The sequence below is a fragment of the Chamaea fasciata genome, unplaced genomic scaffold, assembly GCF_029207755.1.
Source record: "Chamaea fasciata isolate MVZ Bird 193981 ecotype frontalis unplaced genomic scaffold, bChaFas1.0.hap1 SCAF_4, whole genome shotgun sequence".
Taxonomy (NCBI): Eukaryota; Metazoa; Chordata; class Aves; order Passeriformes; family Sylviidae; genus Chamaea; species Chamaea fasciata.
Genome location: NW_027094089.1, coordinates 69,672,375 through 69,692,282, shown reverse-complemented (window position 1 = coordinate 69,692,282; position 19,908 = coordinate 69,672,375). Strand labels below are relative to the sequence as shown.

Below are 19,908 nucleotides of genomic sequence, written 5' to 3'. Positions count from 1 at the left end.
ATTGTGTTTTGGCAGATGTCAAAGCAGGTGCTACCAGTGCTCTATTCTCCTTGTAACTGTAATTACTTTTTTTTCTTTGGAGTGTAGGGCAAAAGTGGAAAACAAGCTACAACCACAAAACCAAGCTCAAAGGATAAAGGAAAGCCCAGAGACCCTAAAACGGTAGGAACACATTTATTACAATATGCACAGTCATACAAGAGGGGCAGCTGGATTTTGGATTTATATTACAGGGTTATTACTTTGTGGGGAGTTTTACATCAATAGGTTGACCGTGATCCATTTTTGTAAACATGCACATAGGAGAAAGGCCTCTCTCTATTTCAAGGGAAATCAGCAATAAACAGGAGCAAAAAAATATGTATCTTTCAGACAGAGTGTGGTTTTCTGAGGGGGGGCTCAGTGCATGCTCCAAAGGGTTCTCCTTCCCAGATTTGTTGATCTAAGGGTCCCACTTTGCATGCCTATAGCTGCCTCGGGCAGGATCCCCACCACTTCTCTCATTTCTTGACAGTTTTGAGTAACAGCATCCCAAAAGTACTCCTACAACCACACCACAACCACCTCTGCTTCTGTATTCAAAAAAAAAAAGGGAAAAAGAAAAAGGGGGTAGAAGGGGAAGATGAAAAGAGTTGCTTGGCTTTTTTTATCCAGAAGTACAGAAAATTGATTCAGGTCAGGGTGAAGCTTATTCCATTGTGTTGTTCTGACAGAGGATACATGCAGTATATGCCTGATTTAGATGATTATATCTGCTCTGGAAATTTTACATTTCACATGTTAGTGATGGGGTTTCTGGTTGTTATTATTAAATCACCACAGGTACCTTTTGTGTGACCACAGAACTGGCTTGCAGTTCTCAGTGTAAAACTGAGGGGTGTCTTTATCTCCTCTTCAGGAGGAGCTGTGACCTGATCATTAGTGGAGGTAAAAGGAACAGGGAGGAACAGGGAATGACGAGGTGAGGCACAGCCCACTCTGTCTGAAAGAATGCAATTGATGGCAAAAAGGTGAAAATATTTGTACACAGCAAATACTCTTGCCACACTATCTGTATTTCAAGTTCAGATTGTATTTATGTCTGAACTGTGATTCTGAGAGTGTCTTGTCACAGCCTGATAGCAGGTTTTAGCTTGGTTCGGTTCCTCATTGTCCCATCCTCTCTTTAGGCGAAGGGACAGTCCTCCAGCAGCACATCTGAGAAGCAGAAAACAAGCTAAACATCAACCTTACTAGGTAAGATTTCTTCTTTCGTGTTCCCTGGGTTACCACAAAGACAGTTTTGTGCTTGTGAATTAAAGTTGAGTTTTGCTAGCAGTCCTTGAACCAAACCAAGACATGGTTAAAACTGCTGCTAAATCAAAATGCTTGGGATGACTTTGCACTTCAGGGTTCCCAGGCAGGAAAGCTTTTTCACACACTTTATCCATTCAGTTTGTACAGAACTACTTCATGTACCTCAACTCCTTTAAGCTGGTGGAATTCCAAGCATTCCAAGGGTTGAAGTGCTGCTTGTCTAAGACATTTTCACAGGGTATATGAGGACCCCCCACCACCCCCCCTCCCCATCAGCTGGGGGTTTTGATCTTCAGGATATTGACCGTGTGTCATTACCCCTGCTCTGGACCCATCTGGAAGCTTAGTTCCCATAATTCTTCTCAGATATATGTTGTTTTATTTCTAAATAACAGAATGTGAGCACTCTGACTTTATTTTTTTGTTCTGTTTTCTCCCTGCCAGGATCCTGCTGCGTCATGTAAAATGTCTTCTTTCTGTTAGTGGATGATTATTCTTGAAGAACAAAAGCTGATGCCAAAAGCACATAGTTATTCTGGGTGGTTTTTGTACAATGATAATTGCTGGACTTTTTCTCATCTTTTCTTCTTTCCCAGTAGTAGACTCAGGTGGTTGGTTTCTTTCCCCCCGCAATTCAGTTTATTAAGACTCATATAGTCTGACTTTTTTGTAATTTCCTTCAGCATTCAGGGGGAAAGAACGCTTTCTATTTGCAGGAAATATATTGCATCAATGAAGAGCTATGGCAAAAAAGAGAAAGAAAAAAAAATCTGCAGACTTTTGCACATAATCTCCACATAGTGCCTGTAAATCTCTGAAGAGTTCATATGTGCTAGCATTTTTTAACGTTGCAGTGAATGCATTAAGTATTCTGGAATATAGTGAGCTTCAGTTACCCTCAGCTGGGCTATGCAGCCTTCTGCTCAGGCCAATTCCTGGTGGGAAACTGCAGGCCAGCTGTGGGGTGAAAAGAGTGAGAAAGAGTGGTAAAGAGTGAGAAAATGGGGATTAGCCGCTTCTTCCAGAATGTCTGGACATCAAGCAGGTATTTGGGATGCTGCCTTTAGCCGTAGTTAAAACACAGTAGGGCAGGACCTTCTCTTTTTTTATAATTATTACCATTATTTCCAGTTGTATCTGTACCGTTATCTCATAATTTCAGGAGTCTCCTGGACTGGACAAATAACAAATGTAAGAGCTGCCAACACACAAGAGTGGGGAAGGAAAGGAGGGGCACAAGCCTCAGCAGCAATCAAAGCTCAGGTCCAGGGGCAGGCTCCTTTTTATCTTATTTTGCACTGTTTCTACTCCTCCTGTTTCTGGCACTCTGGCAGGGAAGGCAGGGCTGGGGCTGAAGGTGGTGCTGCAGAGAGCAAAGCCCCATTTCTCCTGTTCCCTGCAAGGACAAGCATAGCCAGGCGCCTTTCACGGGTCAGCTGCCACAGCTCTGGGCTGCCACCACCTTTGTGGGTTTTCCTCTGCCTCCTTGCCCTGCAGAATGTCCTTTTGCACATCCCAACACATGTACAGCTCTGCCATGGGCTGGCAAAGGGAGGGCACTGGTATCAGAGCCTGGGGTCTGCAAGCAAGGACGGCACAGGGACTGAAGTTGGGGATATTTAGACTCGTGACTGTAGTTGCAGTCTGTGCCGTGTCACTCCAATAAAGTTTTTAAGGATGCATGGTGCCCTTCCTGGCTTTTCATTTATTTATCACTGCTGCTGTTAGGCAGAAGAAAGCCTAGAAATAATTTTTAAAAACCCACAAAATACAGAATTACAGAATCAACTAGGTTGGGAAAGACCTTTGAGATCATCGGGTCCAAGCTATGACCAAATACCACCTTGTCAACTCGACCATGGCACTTGATGTCACATCCAGCCTTTTCTTAAACATCTCCTGCAACAGTTGAGTCTACCACCTCCCTGGGCAGCCGCTTCCAGTGCCCAGTCTCTCTTCTCTTTACAGGTTGGTGACGCTCCACTGAAGCCTTCACAAGCACATTGAGACACTGCTACAGTGTTTTTTGCCTCTTTTCCTTTGGACTTCAAAGCTACATCATAGTTGACATAGACCAAATCTAGCTTGTGGACTGCCACTGTGATAGGAGGCAGCTGGAAGAGCCCAGATAAAGGCACAGTAAACCCACAGGACCTGAAATACCTGCGTGTGAGGTCACATAGCTTCTGCTGGAGGGCTGCAGTGCATCTGGGAGAATGGGCACAACCAAAATTAAAGCATGGGGAGGGAGTAATTAGGAGGCTCTGGGATACCAGGAAAGCCACTTAAGTTTTCCCCAGAGCTGAGAAGTTAAATGCAGAAAGCAGAAATGCTATTTACCGCTCACAAAAGAAATTACTGCACAAAAGGGAACAAAAAAAGACCTTAATCTGGAATCACCTGCAATTTGAGTTCTTGTCAAATTCCCTTTTTGGCCCTTAAAATGTTTTAAAAGCAGCAGTTGATGGTGCATGAATAGCATAACATATCACTAGCGTGACACACAGCTTTCTCAGAATTCCTGTTTTATATATAAATATATGTATATATAAAAATACATGGAATTTGCTGTGAGCAGGAGGAAGTGGTGCTTTGTGCAGGATTGTATCAGAGCTCTTGGCTCTCAACAGTGGAACAGGGTGCCTTCCAAACACCCACGAAGGGGGTTAGGACTCCTTGGGCAAGTTTGATCTCCAGGTGGGAGAAAAGGGAGGCACAGTCAAACACTCGGTATTAGTTCTAGATTATGATTTTGTTTCCCTCCTCTGTTAAAATTCCAAGTCTTTTGGCATATCCATGAGGAAACTGAGGCTGGAACCACAGAGGAAATAAACACCAGGGACTCAAGGGCATGTTTGCAAGAGCAAATAAATCAAGGGCCCTTAAGCACAAGTGGCAATTGACTGATTCTGGTTAGGTTTAATACAGAAATACAGAGTTTTCAGCAGGTAAGCAGAGCAGGCCATTCACAACTGCTTAAAAAAAAGAAACCACCAATAAACCCCCAAAATTTCAACCTCGCTTTCTTGCGACTGGATGTGGCACTCAGTGCCATGGCCTGGTTCTCAGGGTAATGTTAGGTCATAAATTTATTACCCTGCAGGTGACAGCGAGGGCCATCAGAGGTGACCGAGTGTCCCTGGCAGTGACGAGGTCCGGCCACGCCGGGCGTGCGAACAGCGCTGACCACGCCCCGTTCCCCGTTGGCCACGCCTTCCGCGTGACCACGCCCCTTTCAATCCCCCCTCGGCTGAGGCTCCGCCCCCAAGCGCACTGTGCACCTTTCATTGGCCGGCGGCGTTCCCTCGCGCCCACCGCGACCTCTCATTGGCTGGGTCGCCACCTCGTGCCCGTCGCGGTCTCCCATTGGCTGCGGATGCCGTTGCTGTTATTTCTGTCATTATTGTAAGCTGGAGCGGGCGGTGTGACCTCTTAGTTCTGGTCGCCTCTTATCCCCTCTTATCGCCTTTTATCAACCACATCCCACCTGCCATCTTTTTCATCTCTTACTTCTTGTAAGAAAGAAGGTCCGTCCTCTCTTGTCCGCTGTCCCCTGTCGCCGGTCACTTGCCGCAGCTCGATCCTCGCTCGCTCGGTCCCTGCCCAGACCATGTCACTGTACGGCGGCCGCGGGCTGCCCGGGCTGGCGGTCATCTCCCCGCTGCCCTCCCCGGGCTCTGCCCCGCTCACGCCGCTGGCGCTGGACCTGGCGGGCCCGGACATGTGAGAGTGGCCGGGGGATGGGGAGCGGGACGGCTTCGTCCGTCTGCCCCATGCGGGACTCTCCCGACGTGACTGTCCCGCGCGCGGGGCTCGGCGGTGGGGGCGTGCCGAAGGACACTTCTGGGATCCCCTCCTTCAGCTCCTGCCCCCGCCCCGTCAGGGCAAGAAGGGGCGAGGGGCACCCGGGGCACTGACACTTCCCCGTCCCTACCGCCTGCAGGCACCGGGAAACCCCGAAGAGGGGGCACGGAGGGCTGCCCTTCCCGCGGCTGTGGCAAACACTGTCCCCGGAGCAGGTGGCCTCGGACTGTCTCCAGGACTCCGTCTCCTCCCAGCCCACGAATGCAGGTGAGGGATGGGGCTGCTCCGCGCCGCAGTCGTCCCCAACCGCCCCCGGCCTTGGGGTGGTCCCGATGGTGTTCGGGCATGTCTCGGGAGGGTTTGGCCGAGAGGCTGGCGAGGGAGTCGAGGCGAGGGAGCTTCTGGGGAGTGACGGGCAGGAGCCCATAGCATAGCATAGCATACGTAGCATAGCCTAGAGTCCCTGGGGCTTAGCCAGGAACTGCTCCGGTGGGGACCCTGCTCAGGGTGACATTCCATGCTGGACCGGTTCTACCAACGGCGGTGCCACCCGCCTGGTGGGGGGCTCCTTGCCCGGCCCCATCCTGCCCGGTGCCCTGGGCTGGGGTCAGGACCCCGATCCCCACACCGGGGCTACCTCTGTCCCTTGTTCCCGAAGGATTGGAGCCGGACTCCCACATACAGCAGAGCCGCACAGCCGCACAGGAAGAGTGGCCTCATACGCGCGTCCTCCCGGGGACACCCCCACTCCCTCCCGTGCCTCTCCCGAGCAGCAGGGCCCGGTCTCAGCCTGGCTGGGGGCTGCGCATCAAGCTGTGATCCCCAGTCTGTGTCTGGGGGGTGACAACGTGGGCTGCTTGGACGGGGACGTGGATGCCACCCCCCATAAACCCCATGTCTGCTCTCGCCACAGCTTCCAGAAAACGATCCCGGAATTTGGGAGAGCTCTCAAAGAGTAAGTGAAGGGGCTCTGTCCCTGCGCCAGGACATGAATGCTAGGCTGTCCCCGTGCCCAGGCCGTCCCTGTCCCAGAGGCAAAAGCCTGAGTGTCCCCGTGCCCCTCCTGGGATCCCACTCAGGCCTTTGGTGTTCACTCAGTGCCTGGAAGTGCTTTTACCCTAGGTCCCTTTCGGTAGCTGTGGCAGCCCTGGAGAGGTCTTACTTTACCCAGAGGACCTAGGGGACGGAGGTGACAATGGCAGAGGAGAGGGACACAACGGTCCAGGACACCTACTGTCATTTGATCCTTTCCTTTCTCGGCTCTTGCAGGAGGAAGCTCCTTTGCCAGTGGATCCACTCCTTGCCGGTAAGTGCTGCAGGCTGTGAAGAATCCTGCCGAGTTCCTGGGCGAGCTGGGACGAGGAGGATGGAGCCAGGAGAGGGGGCAGGGCTGTGCAGCACCTCCTCATCCCCTGGCTGTCCCACAGCAGTGGCAGCTGGAAGCCAGCCCGGTTCTGAAGGACATCTCCCAGCTCCAGGTACGCAGGGACAGAGTGCAGCGGCGCCAGAAGTAGCCCGAGGATGAGGTGAGGGGGCAGCGAGACCTGGGGGGGTCAGGGAGGGGGCAGAGAGGTGCTAACGCCCTGTCCTCCCCACTGCAGGAGGGCTTTGTTCCCAAGAAGCTGCAGAGGCTGGGCCAGCAGAGCCGGCTGCTCGCCGGCCATGGGGCTGCCAAGACAGACCCCCTTGCCAAGAGCCCTTGCTGTGCACCGGAGCTGCTGGTGAGAGACGCTGGAGTGCTCAGGAGGGCACCAAGAATGGGTGGATGCTGGGGCTGAACACATGGGAGCTGCTGCTCCAACTTCCCCGGGTGCCCTGGAGACCTGTGGATGTGGGAGATGGACAGGCTGGGGGATCATGGGGACATCTTGACTCCAAACCTGGAAGGCACTGGGAGGTGGATGGACCTTGGGTATGGGATCCATCCCTGCCTGGGGATGGGAAGATGCTGGCAGGACTTGTCCCCTTCACGATCTTCTCTGCCTCTCCCCCAAGTCCCCCCAGCTGCTGCCCTGGCAGAATGATGCCACTGTGCCCCAGGGGATAGAGAACCTGGTGACCACGCCAGTGATGAAGAAAGAGGCAAAGCTGGTACGTGGCAGCCTTTGGCAGTGGGTGGAGCCCCACAGTCCTCTCCTGGGGTCTCCAAAGGAGTGTCTGGGGCTGAAGGTCCTTGGGGTGGGGGCTGGTTGGTAAGCAGCACCAGCCCTGGTGCTGGGGACTTGCCAGACTCCCAGGCAGCAGCATGGACTCTTCCCACAGCGTCCGGGGAAGCACAGCCAGTGCCAGCAGCTCTTCCGCCCACCCTCGGGTCCCAGCAGTGTCCCCAGGCCTGTCCTGAAGCAGAGACAGCCCTCAGACAAAGACACTCCTGTCAAGGCCAAGCAGCAGGGAACGGTGGCTGGCAGCCATGACCAGGAGGCATCGGTGGAGCTGGTGGGTGATGGGGAATGTGTGGGGTGAGACCCAGCCTGTCACTGGCAGGACTGGGCCATGCCCTGGCTCTGCCAGAGCCCCTGCTGACATCTGGGGGTGTCTCTGGTTGGTGCCTCCACAGGGAGTGTGTCTGGAGCCTTCCAGGTCTGCCCAGCTTGAGGAAATCGAGAACCTGCTGGTCAGTGATGACCAGGAGCTCACTGGGGACTTCTCCAAGGTAGGGACATAAGGATAGGGCAGGTCTGGGGGTGCTGCCCCCATTATTCTAAATAGGGACCATCATAAGAACCCCTCACTGCTGCAAGAGCTCAAAGCGAGCTAATGGCCCTTGTCTGGGGACACGGGGTTGTGACTTCCCAGCCTGCAGCCCCTGGAGTTGATGAAGAGCCCCATCACTGCTCCTCTGGTCCATCCCTGTGGCACAGCCATGTGTGTTTGCCCCTTCCCCTCCTGCGGGTTCAGAACTGGCCACTGTGTGCTACTGGCCTGGAGGGACAGGTGCCATCCCTGGGAGGTGTCCCTGAGACAAGGATGACCCCATGGCCCATCTTCTCCAGCCTCACCTCCTGCCAACAGTGGAGGGGAAGGACCCGGGCTTGAAGTACATCTCCCCTGGCACGGTAAGGGGACAGTGACCCTTCCCCAGTCCCCCCGAGGGGCATGCACCCCATGCACAGCTGGCGGTGGTGCTCACAGGGCACTTCAGCAGCTTCATCGAGAGCAGCACCATCGTGGACTGCTGGTACCCCTACAAGTATGAGGGGGGCCACATCAAAGTCAGAACCCCCACGTGCCCCTGGGGCCGGGAGGAAGGTGGTGTCTGAACCCCACCCATCCTCAGGGGTGCTGAGCCCACCAAGAGGGGTTGAGCATTTCCCCAGGAAGTGCAGAGACAACGGGGATTCAGGATCCCCCAGATTTGTTGAACACCTCCGAGAGATTAAACAGCCCCTCCAAGGAGCTCCCAGAGAGGAGTAAAGGAGCCCCTGTAGGCGTATTCTGAGCCCTCAGAGGGGTTGAGCAGGCCCCCATGAAGGGTACTGAGCTTCCCAGAGCGATAGAGCAGTCCCATGGAAAGTGTCAAGCCACTCCCGAAAGGGTTGACTCCCAACTGGAAAGAGAAGCATGATAGCAGGGGAGGGTGGAGGGCAACGTCCTTGGGTCTCTGCAGAAAAGAAACTGGAGGCAGAGGGGAAAAAAGGTGCCTACAGTCCCTTCCCAGGGTGCTGTCAACCTGCCGCTGCAGCAGGGCGTGAAGGAATTCCTGCTGGAGCAGCCCATCATGCCTCTGGACACCAGCAAAAGGGTGATCATCATCTTCCACTGCGAGTTCTCTGTTGAGCGGGGGCCCAAAATGTGAGTGAAGGCATGGGGAGGCACACTGGGGTCTGCTAGCCTGGATCCCTGCACGGCGCTGATCCCGTGGGCTTTCTCTGTCACAGGTGCAAGTTCCTGCGGCAGACGGATCGGTCCTGCCATGAGTATCCCCAGCTGTACTACTCCGAGCTCTACGTCTTGAAGGGGGGGTACCGCGAGTTCTTCTTCCAATTCCCGGTGAGTGCCTGCCCGGTGTCCCCTCAGTGGCAGGAGGGCGGGAACTAGTGGGGGGAGGGGGGGGGCACATGGCAGTGGGGCGGGGCAGCTCTGGTTCTGAGCATCTTCCCTGCGATGGCAGGGGATCTCCAGGGCCAGGGGCGCTGGATTTCGCCCGGAATGGGGGCGGGCCGGGGGCTGCGCTGCGGGGGCTGACGGAGCCGTGGATTGCAGAACTACTGCGAGCCCCGAGACTACCGGCCCATGGAGCACCCGGCGTTCAAGGAGGAGCTGCGCAAGTTCCGTGGGCAGAGCCGGCGAGGTCGGCGGGCGCTCGTCATCTCAGAGTGGGACGTGTGTGCACTCGGGGGTCCCGCAGCCCCACGGGGGGAATGCTGGAGATTGCAGGATGGGTTCCCTTCGCCGGGGATGAACCTCAGCTTGGTTTGGTTTGTTAGAATGGGTTAGGATGCTATTCAGTGTTAAGACTGGTTTTGCGTTTGTTTATTGTTATCAATACTTTTGTTTGTTTATTGTCATAAATATTTTTGTGTTTATTGTTATAAGTAATTTTTGTTTGTCTGTTGTTATAAATATTTTTATGTTCATTGGTATGAATATTTTTGTGTTTGTCTGTTGTTAGGATCGTTTGTTACAGTCTCTGTTAATAAACTCCTATTGCAGGAGAACAGAAGTGGTTCCTGAGCTCTCACTGCCCACACCAGGGCGCTACAGCGTGGGGAGCCCCTGATCCGGGGCTGGGGGGACGGGCAGGCTGGGCTGGAGAGCTCTGGGGGTTTGGGGACAGGGGCAGCTGCTGGCAGGGACCAGGGCTGGGGCGATGGCTTCCCGGCGGCTTACCCAGGGGTAAGGTGGGCGGGGCAGGGGCAAGTGTTGGCCTTGGCTGCTGTTCTGCATGGTGAGCTGCCAGCAGTATGGCCCTGGACCCCCATGGGACCCTCTTCCCTGGGCATGCTGGGCTTGGCAGGACCCCTGGGACACTTGGGGTGGCTGTGGGACCACCACAGCCAGGATGCTCTCTTTTCTTAGGGGGTCTCCTGAACTTTGCAGCATCCCCAGGGCTGGGACAGCTATTCCCGAGGGGAGCCTGGGCTCAGTAGGACTCTCAGAACTGTGGCAGACCCATTTTGGGTGCCAGGGCTCATCAGGACACTCGGGAACATTAACCCCCAGATTCTGAGATCCTCCTTTAGTGATTACACTTGCTCTCCATGAGATCCCCATGGTGGTGACACCCCTTGTGAATGGGGCTGGACTCATCAGGACCCCTAGGCCATTAACACCTCATCCTTCTGCCTGGGACTCCCAAAACTATGTTAACTCTCCTTGTAGGGGCTCTTCTGGCCTTTGCAGGACCCTCAGGGCTGGGACAACCATTCTTCAGGGGACAGGGCACAGTGGGATTCCCACGGCTGGGGGATCTTGAAGGGGTGGCTGCATCTTCCCAAAGGTCCCCCAATTCTGTCCCTGGCAAGTGGCCACCCAGTGCCAAGTGCTTCAGTCACCCTCGAGGCACCCATCCTCCCCTCCACTTTCCAGGATTCCCAATGAGCTGATGTCACTCCAAGATGCCCCAGGGGGGGCTTTTCCATGTGCCCCTTGCCCCAGCCAGGTGATAGTGGCCTGGTTATTGGTGTTGGACCTTGCCTTTGCTTTGGTTTGTGCCTGACGAGATAATCCAAAAAAATCTCAAAAATCCCCCTAGCTCCCCATTTGCACCTCCTGGTCCCCACACCCACGTCCTGCTCCATCCCAAGCTGCCAAAGGGCTCCTAGATCAGCTCCTGCCTCATGGACAATCCTATTTTAAAGATGTTAGAAGGAGCATCTGCACACACATGGGCAAAGAGGTGCGTCATCAATTAAAGAAAAGGTTGGGTGTTGCCCCAACTTTGCCTGCTTTTCAGAGTTTGCATTTTTTTCTCACGCAGCTTCAAGAAAACAATGTATATTTTTAGAATTTATCTTTTTGTTTACGTATTTCTCCTCTGGGAGGAGAAAGGAGACTGATGGTGGTCTTCACCAACGAGGTCAAAGAGGTGGCAACCTGTGTAGCCCATCTTGTGCCTTCTGAAGGAATTGTATATAAGATGGAGTCAAAAAATTAAATGTAGAACTTTCCTGCTGACCTTCTTGCTGCTTGCCTCATTCTTTCATGTCCATACCGGTGACAGTGGGGGAGGTGAGTAATAAAGTGTCTGTGGGATACAAGGAAGGCCATTTAATATGCCACAAAACTGAGCAGATAAAGCAGAAAACAGCAGTGTTAATCACCACTCACAAGAGCAAAACAAAGGACTGGAGAAAATGGCAAAAAAATGAAGACCTTTACTAAAATCACCCTCAATTTTATTCTTTGTCAAATCCCCTTTCAGCTCTTAAAATGTTTTAAGGCAGCAGTTGACAATACTTGAATAGCATAAAATGTCACTAGCATGACACACAGCTTTTTCAGAATTCCTGTTTTATATATGAATAAATATGTATATAAAAAGTACATGGAAATTCCCCATGAGCAGAAGGAAGTGGTACTTTCTGACATCTACATCTTCCAACTGGATCTGCTCCTTACTCACCAGCAGATCCTTTTCCTCAAGGAACCTTTCCTCCAGGAGATGGGCATCAAAACATCCCTCTGAGCTACAAACAATCTCCTGCCTGGCACCCCCGGGGTTTCACAAGAGAGAAATAAGGGAGGGATTCAAGATGGTCCCCCAGCTCCAGTGGGATGGTCTCAGAAAAACAGCCCAGGAATTAAGATCAGATTATTGTCCTTCAATTGGTAATTTGCTCTTGAATGGTCATTAAAAAGATAATAATAGTAAAGACACCAAATGTTAAACCTTTTAGGGACTCAAATGCGCTTTAAAGCAAGAAATTTAAAAATCGTTCATGGCATCAAGCGCACGAAAAAGACTCAAAAGGAGAATCCTATTTTTAAACTATTAAGAGTATTTCTGAGTTTCTGAATCAAATACTTTAGCACAAACTAAAAGCTGAAAGGAAAAGGAAATCAACAAAACCAACCAATCAATTGGTGCAGTCAGTATGTCAAGTTTTAATTTTCAATATTCTGTCTGATTAAACAGAAACATTCCAGGGGAAATTTAATTAAGGTTAAATTTTAACCAAAGTGGAAAACAAATGTAGAAAATGTCTCTTGAAAGCCCTAAGTACAAATTAAACAAACAGGTAGACTTCTGTAGGCCCATGTCAGGACTAAGCCATACATAAAAAAGCATTCAATAAGCCTGCATCAATTTCCAGGCTGCCCATCCACCTCCAGACTTCGCTACATTTCTATCTCAGGATCAAGATGTTCCTTTTTTTCCTGGAGTATAGGTTTGGCTCTAAAAGATACCTTAAAAGCAGTCCAAAAATCTGTTATTGGAGTGTTATCAAGGATGTTGAGCACTTCTGGAGCCAGGGTGGGACTGTACATTTAGTTCCTGCCCGTTTCCAATTTATACTGAAGACTGGCCAAGCTGCTCATCCACCTGGAGATTAAAAAGTTTCCAGCCTGAAGGGTATACATGGTATATTAATTTTTTTTTCCTAAAGATGACAAACAATTTGACAAATTTAAATTTCTGGTACAAAGCTCAAAACCAAAAACTTGCTATCATGTAGCAATGCCTTTAATTACATAAGGAAAATACTGGATGAACCTGAAGCAAACTTCTGTAATTCTTAAGTACTGTAGTCCAGAAATTTAGTAATTCCTCAGCACTGGCCATACCCAGCATATCCTCGGAGAAATGATCTGGTGCTGGTTGCATCTCCCTCTGTTTTCTGCTGCCCCATCATTCTCCAAGATCAAATTCATGGCCCCAGCTTTGCACACCACATATAATCCACATGTCTCCTCCACCCAGACCTTCCCTCCATGTAACTTCTCCTCCATCTCAGACCTGAAGTGTCACACAGCCACAGTTGCACACCTCAACTCTGCTCCTGGAACCTGGGACAAAGTTCTTTACCTTTTCATTACCTTTCCACCTCTCTCTCTCTCTCTCTCTCTCTCTCTCTCTCTCTCTCTCTCTCAATCTCTCTCTCTCTCTGTCTCTCTCTCTCTCTCTCTCATTTGTCAAGCCAGATATAAAATCTGTCTGTCTCACAGATTAAACATCACCTGAGAGAAAGAAAAAAAGAATGGAGCCTGTCTCTAACTCTGGCTTGCCCTGATAGCAGGTGGTAAAATATATTGAAATCTCTGCCCTGGCTTTTACAAGATCAGTTGATGGCCATGTAGTTCTGATGCTATTTTAAGCTTTAATCTCCTTGCTTTCTGCTGGCAACAGTGGAATTGGATGCATTGCTACCGCCTTGCACATCCGTGCTGCAGTTCCCCTCTCTGTGGAGGAAACCAGGGGTACCACTGCCTACAAAAAATGTCACGGTGGGATTTTTAATTGCACTTGGCTCTGACCCCCTCAGCAAGCAAAATGGAGGGCAGAAATTCACTTTCAAGTACTTATAACCATCTCACCCTAAAATTACTTGAACAAGGACTCTTATGTAGGGTGGGTTTGAACTACACTCTTCAAGTATCATTAAGGTGGAAGTGGTAGATTAAGGCTCCCTTGTTAGCACTGCATTCTCCACAAGACAACAAAAACATAAATAGAAGCAGCAATTTGGCAACATTTTATTCAGAGGCAAAACCTAGACTCAGGTCTTGTGGTGATGCGGCAGAAGTCCTGGGATGATGCAGGTCATGTCAAAGCCAGCAAAAGCGCTTGCAAATTCATGCCCTTCATCTCTCTGGCTTGTCTTTGCTCTTCAGACCTTTAACAAAGTTGTCCAAATGTGCACAACAACTTCTATTGACCTGAGCAAAACTGCAGCTACCTCAGAAGAGGACATGCCCCCAAGGAGGATCGGGTAATACATGATTAAATAAAAATGCCTGTCGGAGTAAAGCCAGTGACTCATTTGGCCGGCAAAAGGCAGGCTTTTCCAGCCAGGCACAGAGGAACCGCCTTCTCCTCCGGTGGGGCTGACGGGGACACAGTGCCGTCAGCTGGGCACTTGCAGCCACCGGGGCCAGCGTTTTCCCACCCGGAGGCAGTGGCTCCACACAACCGCATCTCTGCCCTGGAAAAGCTACTTGCGGCAGACAAGAGCGCACGCAGAGCCTGTGCCTGCCCTGTGAGGAGAGCAAGCCAGTCTGCAGCACGAAACCAGGATTAGGAGGTCCTGAGCCCACTAAGAGGACAGCAGCTAATCCTTGCTGCGAAGGAGCTTTAGGGACCTTGTGTCCTGCAAGGTGCATCCCACCATCCACTAGCACTTGTTACCTGGAGCTTGGCATGTGTGCTGGTTGGGGCTGGAATAGAGTAAATTTTCTTCAGAGTAGCTATGTTAGGGGACAGGGCTGTTTTGGCCCTGTGCTGAAAACAGTGTTGATAACACAGGCATCTTTTTTTATTGTTGAAGAGGACTTGCACAGCATCAAGTCCTTTCCTGCTTCTGACACCACCCTGCCAGCAAGTGGATGCACAAGGATCTGGGAGGAGGCACAGTTGGGAGAGCTGATCCCAACTGACCAGACGGATATTCCAGACCATATGGTGTCGGAGTCAGCACACAGAGCTGGAGAGCTGGGGGGAGAAGGAGGAAGGGGGTGTGTTTGGAGTCATGGCCTTTTGTCTTCCCAAGCCACCTTGATGGAGCCCAGCTTTCCTGGGGATGGCTGAACACTTGCCTGCCCATGGTGAATGAATTCCTTGTTTTGCTTTCCTAGTCTGTAAGTTTTTTCTTTCCCTATTAAACTGTATTTATCTCATCCCCATGAGTTTTCTCACTTTTACCCTTCTAATTCTCTCCCCAGTCCTGTGAGGGGACAGTGAGTAAGAGTGAGTGGTTGCATGGGGCTCGTTGCTGGCTGGGGTTAAATCTGGGACATCCGTGGTGGCCCTGGCCCAAGCAGCAGTCTGCTGTGGAGGCAAAAGCTTCTGTCCACAATTTGCTTTGGGACCTCTTACAAAGAAATGGGAGGTCCACGTGACAAGCTGGAGAAATAGTATTCCTTAATCTTTAATGGCCAGAGGAGTGCAGCTGACTGTATAGCCCAACAAAGTGCAGATAGCCTTGAAAACCTCATTAATTATGCTCCCTCTCTTCCAAACCACAACTGGCCTCTCCACTGCAGTATGCCAGCACATCCCTCCCTGAAGGGGAGAGCTCTTATTTTCTCTTCTCCACTCACCTTCTGCTTGCTGAAAAAAAAACCAGGCAGCTTCAGACTCTTTTCCCCAGGTGTGCTTAATATTATGCCAGGTGAAAAAAACCTCCCTTTCTCCTTTTTTCCCCTCTTTTTGTTACCTCTGCCGCTCTGCAGTTTATCTCCTCACTGCCTGTCTTCTTTCTGCTGCTGGCTGGCTGCAGGGCTTCTCAAACCTGGTTTTAAAATGCAAAGTGACTTCTGGACTGTGTGGCTCTGGGCCCAGCCGTCACAGGCAGTGGCTAAGAAAATACACTTATTCCCTGCACTCTGACGTGGGTCAAAGCTTCTTCCAATAGGTGTTTTGGCATGAGAGGAGGAACTTCAGAAACTGACAAAGAGATGTGATTTGAAGGACTCAGGCTTCAGCTTCATGGGTGGGTGACTCCTAAGCAATGTACACGTCGTGGGTCTTTTTCTTTCTTTCTTTCTTCCCAGCAGCTCTCATGAACTCCTTTGGTTCTGCTTAATTCGAGCCATATATTGGGTATATCCTATTTATACAAAAACATCCTCTCTACTGATGAGTTTCTCTCCCTCTCAGGGGTTGTTGAGGGAACTTTCCAGCCTGACCAGTCAGGAGTCTCTCTGGGAGTCACAGTCCCACTACCCAAGTCTGTAACTGCTGGGACTGAAGCCGTTTCACAGCACACAGTGAGAGATGTCAGAAAAGAAAGAAATTCACAGTACTTAAGTGAAATTGAAGGCCAAACTCAACTAATCCATGTCCTTTTGAAACTTAACCAACAGAGTCAGTAGTAGGAAAATGAAATTCACGCAGGCCAGTGTCCCAGACATGGCACAAACCTTGTCCAGGCACTGCTGTGTTACCAGAGCAGCATGGGGCAATGGATGGCATGGGCAGAACTGATTTTACTGGGCTTGGATATTCCCTTTTATCACTCCCACAGCTCATGTAATTTAATGCCAGGCCAATTTTTAAGAATGAAGAATGTCTATTTTCTTTCAGTCCTGGCTACCATGAGCTCTGTATCAACTTGTGGCACTAAAGAGTTGTTTTCTGTAGGCTTAGACATACCCAAAACACGCAGCACCTATTTCCCCTGCAGCCAAATGCAGTTTTTGTTATCATTCTACTGATCTGAACAAGACTGTGACCCAGGTACAGCTCTGAGTGTCTCTGTGATACTCCTGATGCCATGGTATGGAGTGATGAGTTCAGAAGTTTGTCTCAAAAGGGGACCACACTCAGACAAAGGAGCTGACCTAAAATACAGGTGTGAAATGATGTGTGGTGTACAAGGGAAAATTATGCATGGTAGTAATATCAAGAGTATGAAACCTAGTGATATGGAAACAGGAAGTGAGAGAGAAAAGGAATGTGGAATTAACAGTGAAAAGTACTCTGGAGAACACAAGGTGTCTAACTGATTAGTTTAAGTGTGGTTCTGTCACTTCTACTGGAATTTTTTTAAGATTATAACCTTTGTAAGAACATTAGGAGTACCAGGACCATGCACAGGTGTTTTCAACAAATTCACAAAATTAATCTGCATGAGGCAGGATGTTTATGTCCTCTGGAAGAGGCTGTGGTTTAACGCCAGGTCAGAAATACTCTCCTCCATGAGCTACAGGGCTCCTGTAGGGCAGCCTGTCCTTCATCCATTGCCTCCCCAGCAAACTGTGCTTACAGGAATCAGGTTTCTAACCAGGAAAACAGGAAAACTTCCAAATCCAAGTGCTGTGACTGACAAAGAAGGTGCTCCATGCCACATTTCTTTTTTTCTTATTTTTGCTTCCCCTCAGAAACATGCAAAGTTTGAACTCCAGGCTGCTGGGAGCAGGGGGACGAGAGCTAGCACAGACATTCTTCTACGTGGTACAGGATGTGTTCTTATAGGATTCAGACTCCAAGTTTTTCTGTCACATTGATGATGTGAAGCTGGAATTGAGGAGAAAAAGATTTCATCCCACCTATCCTGATTTATGATGTACTAAGTGCTGACTGCAAGTTTTACATCAATCTCACTAAACTCTTTTTCTCCCTCCTTGCAGTTCCACTGGAGACAGCTTTACCACTGTCTTGCAGTGCTTTAAATGATAAAAATAATATTTTTAAAGATTCACACCCTCATTTGACACCACATTTATACTGGGCACGAAGGTAGCACTAAGTGAAGGGCAATGAAAAATCTTACGGTTTGATTTTGTTTGTTTGCACAAGTTTTCCCTTTTTTTTTATGCTTCTGACTCTCTCCCCCATCCAGCTGGTAGGGCGGTGAGTGGGTGGCTGTGTGATGGTTGGTTGCCAGCTAGGGTTAAAACTACAATATGTGTATAAAACTAGAAAGGCAGTGGATTTTAGTGGGAATTTTAGGGGAGAAAAATCAGTTGCTCAAGTCTCAGAACATATTTTACTTTCCCTCCCTTTCTAACTGGAAGTCTTCTAAGAAAATCCACAAAGAATCAGAGCTCTATCATACTAAGAATATGTACATAACACACATAACGTATCACAGAGCTGTGCTTGTGTGCAGATTTTAATTTTAAATAGGTGCAGAGCCTATTGCAGAAACAATATAGTAGATTTGATAGTCACAGCTTTCCCTGTGTGCGCATAAATAAAACCTGACTGCGTCTCCTTCAGTGCAATGACTGATTCAGAGTACCGAGGGAAAGCCTGTCTTCATTTGCCCACCGTCCTCTGTTTTTGCTGTGCAGAAGAATCCTGAGACAGGCAGCAGAAGCTGTTAGTGGGGAGCAGGGAACTTCACAAATCTTGTTTTCTTGAGTTATGATAGAAACACTGCACTAATTACATCCAAAGACAACAAGCCATCAGCAGACTGACTTCTGAGGCTTTGTTGTTCATCAAGGTAACAAAGTGATAAACAAGCATTGTCATGATCTCTTAGCCCACCTACAGTGATTCCCTGCTGTGCAGCTCAGCCATTTTCAGGTAGTTTGATGGAAGGAAAGCCTGGGAAATCTTACTGTTCTCAGATTATTTCATGCCCTATACACAGATGCTTCTCTGCTGCTCCACCGATCTCCCTCCAGCTGACTGGTTGTGCTGGTGGCTCCTGGCCGTCTTAAAATAGGGACAAAATAGGGAAAAAAAGAAAAGAATGATGCATCAGAAAAGCTGCCCCAATGAAGAGCCTGCTGAGACAGTTTGTCTGTGACTCACTCCATGCTTTGTCCACTTATGGACCCCAAAAAACACAGGAAGGCTCCAGGTCGATGGTTGTGGGGTTGATTTAACCATCCCATAAAAGCCCTTTCCAAAATCACAGTGACCTGGAGATGGCCCAGGGAGAGGTGTTAGTTGGTGCCAGAGCCACACTGCATTGCACATAAGCAGCTCTAGTGTCTGTATACAAAGAAAATTTACTGTGTTGTAAAGGCCTTCTTCCTCTACTGTTATTCAGTTAGCTTAGTTTCTCAGACAGAGTTTTTGTATCATTTTTAACTAGCTTCCAAGCCTTCTTCCACACAGAAATGCAATAGCCTGCTGCCTCCTCCTCTCACATTACATAGATTTATCTGGCACTGCAAATAGATGTAAGTGCTGCCTCTGGCTATTGTTTGAAGAAAACACAACAACAGCCTTATCTTATGCCTGGAACAGCAAGAATAGTATGTTAACATTCTATTTCTTGTGACTTTCAAGATGGTAAGTGTTTTTAGGAAGTGGCCAGGTGAGGCTAGTTCCTGGTTTATGCTTCAGGTGTTAAGTGTAAGGAAGCACTATGTCTGGTGGCCACTGCTCTGGGGAAAAAAATTTTTCCTTAAAATTCTAACCTTTGTTTCAAAGCAAAATTTGATAAGGAGATGCATCTAATTCACCATCCTGCATGGAGATGGATTAAATGCAATTTTACTTGTATAATTCTGTGGTTGCCCAAGTTGGTCCATTATTGTTTTAGAGGCCTGAAATATTTTTTCCTCCTCCTACTTCTTGCCATTGTTTTCTTTGTGTCTTCTGTCTGTGACATTTCTTTTTGGCCTAAAATACGCTAAGAGTGTTAACTTTGAAGATATTATTTATCCCCTCTAGCACCACCATCTGTGCTAGGGCCTTACCACCCTCAGAGGGAAGAATTTTCTTTGCAATGCCTAATTTAACCCTGCTCTGTGCCAGTGTGAAGCCATTCCCCCTTGCCCTGTTAATCTATGTCCTTGTAAATTGTGTCTCTCCATCTTTCTTGTTGACTACTTCAGGTATGGGATTAGGTCTCCCCAGAGCCTTCTCCTTTCCAGGCTGAACAATCCCAATTCTCTCAGCTCTTCCTTGTATGAGATGTGCTCCACTCCTCTGATCACCTTGGTGGCCCTCCTCCAGTCTCATGTTCACAGGAGTGCTGAAGGAACCCACAAAACTGTGGAAATATCTCTCAATGGTGACACTTCCTCTGCATTGGCAGTTTAGAAAGGAATTTGTGGTTGAATCTTCCTACATAATCCAATCTGGAATTAAGAAGTGGGTCCACAACTACAGAAATCAATTTAACCACCCACCCCAATATACCTCAGAGGATTTCAGTGTTACTGTACCCCTGTGTGTCTGACCACAGGCACTATTTCTGACCCAGTTGCCTCCCAGCCAAGAGATGAAAAATCCCTTTGGAT

The 19,908-nt window shown here is 49.4% G+C and overlaps 1 protein-coding gene and 1 pseudogene across 7 annotated transcripts in view; both read left to right on the top strand.

Annotated features, from left to right (window-relative positions):
• The window catches only part of CAST (calpastatin), a 51,598-nt gene extending 48,622 nt beyond the window's left edge, over positions 1-2,976 (top strand). For all 7 annotated transcript variants that reach the window (XM_066181894.1, XM_066181897.1, XM_066181895.1 and 4 more), the window contains 3 exons: positions 83-162; positions 1,170-1,236; positions 1,741-2,976. In XM_066181894.1, the coding sequence (XP_066037991.1) occupies positions 83-162; positions 1,170-1,236 (147 nt within the window). In that variant the 3' untranslated portion in view covers positions 1,741-2,976. The remainder of the gene's footprint in view (positions 1-82; positions 163-1,169; positions 1,237-1,740) is intronic.
• Positions 2,977-4,906: 1,930 nt separating this feature from the next.
• Positions 4,907-9,641, top strand: LOC136288957 (M-phase inducer phosphatase 2-like; annotated as a pseudogene).
• Positions 9,642-19,908: the final 10,267 nt, after the last annotated feature.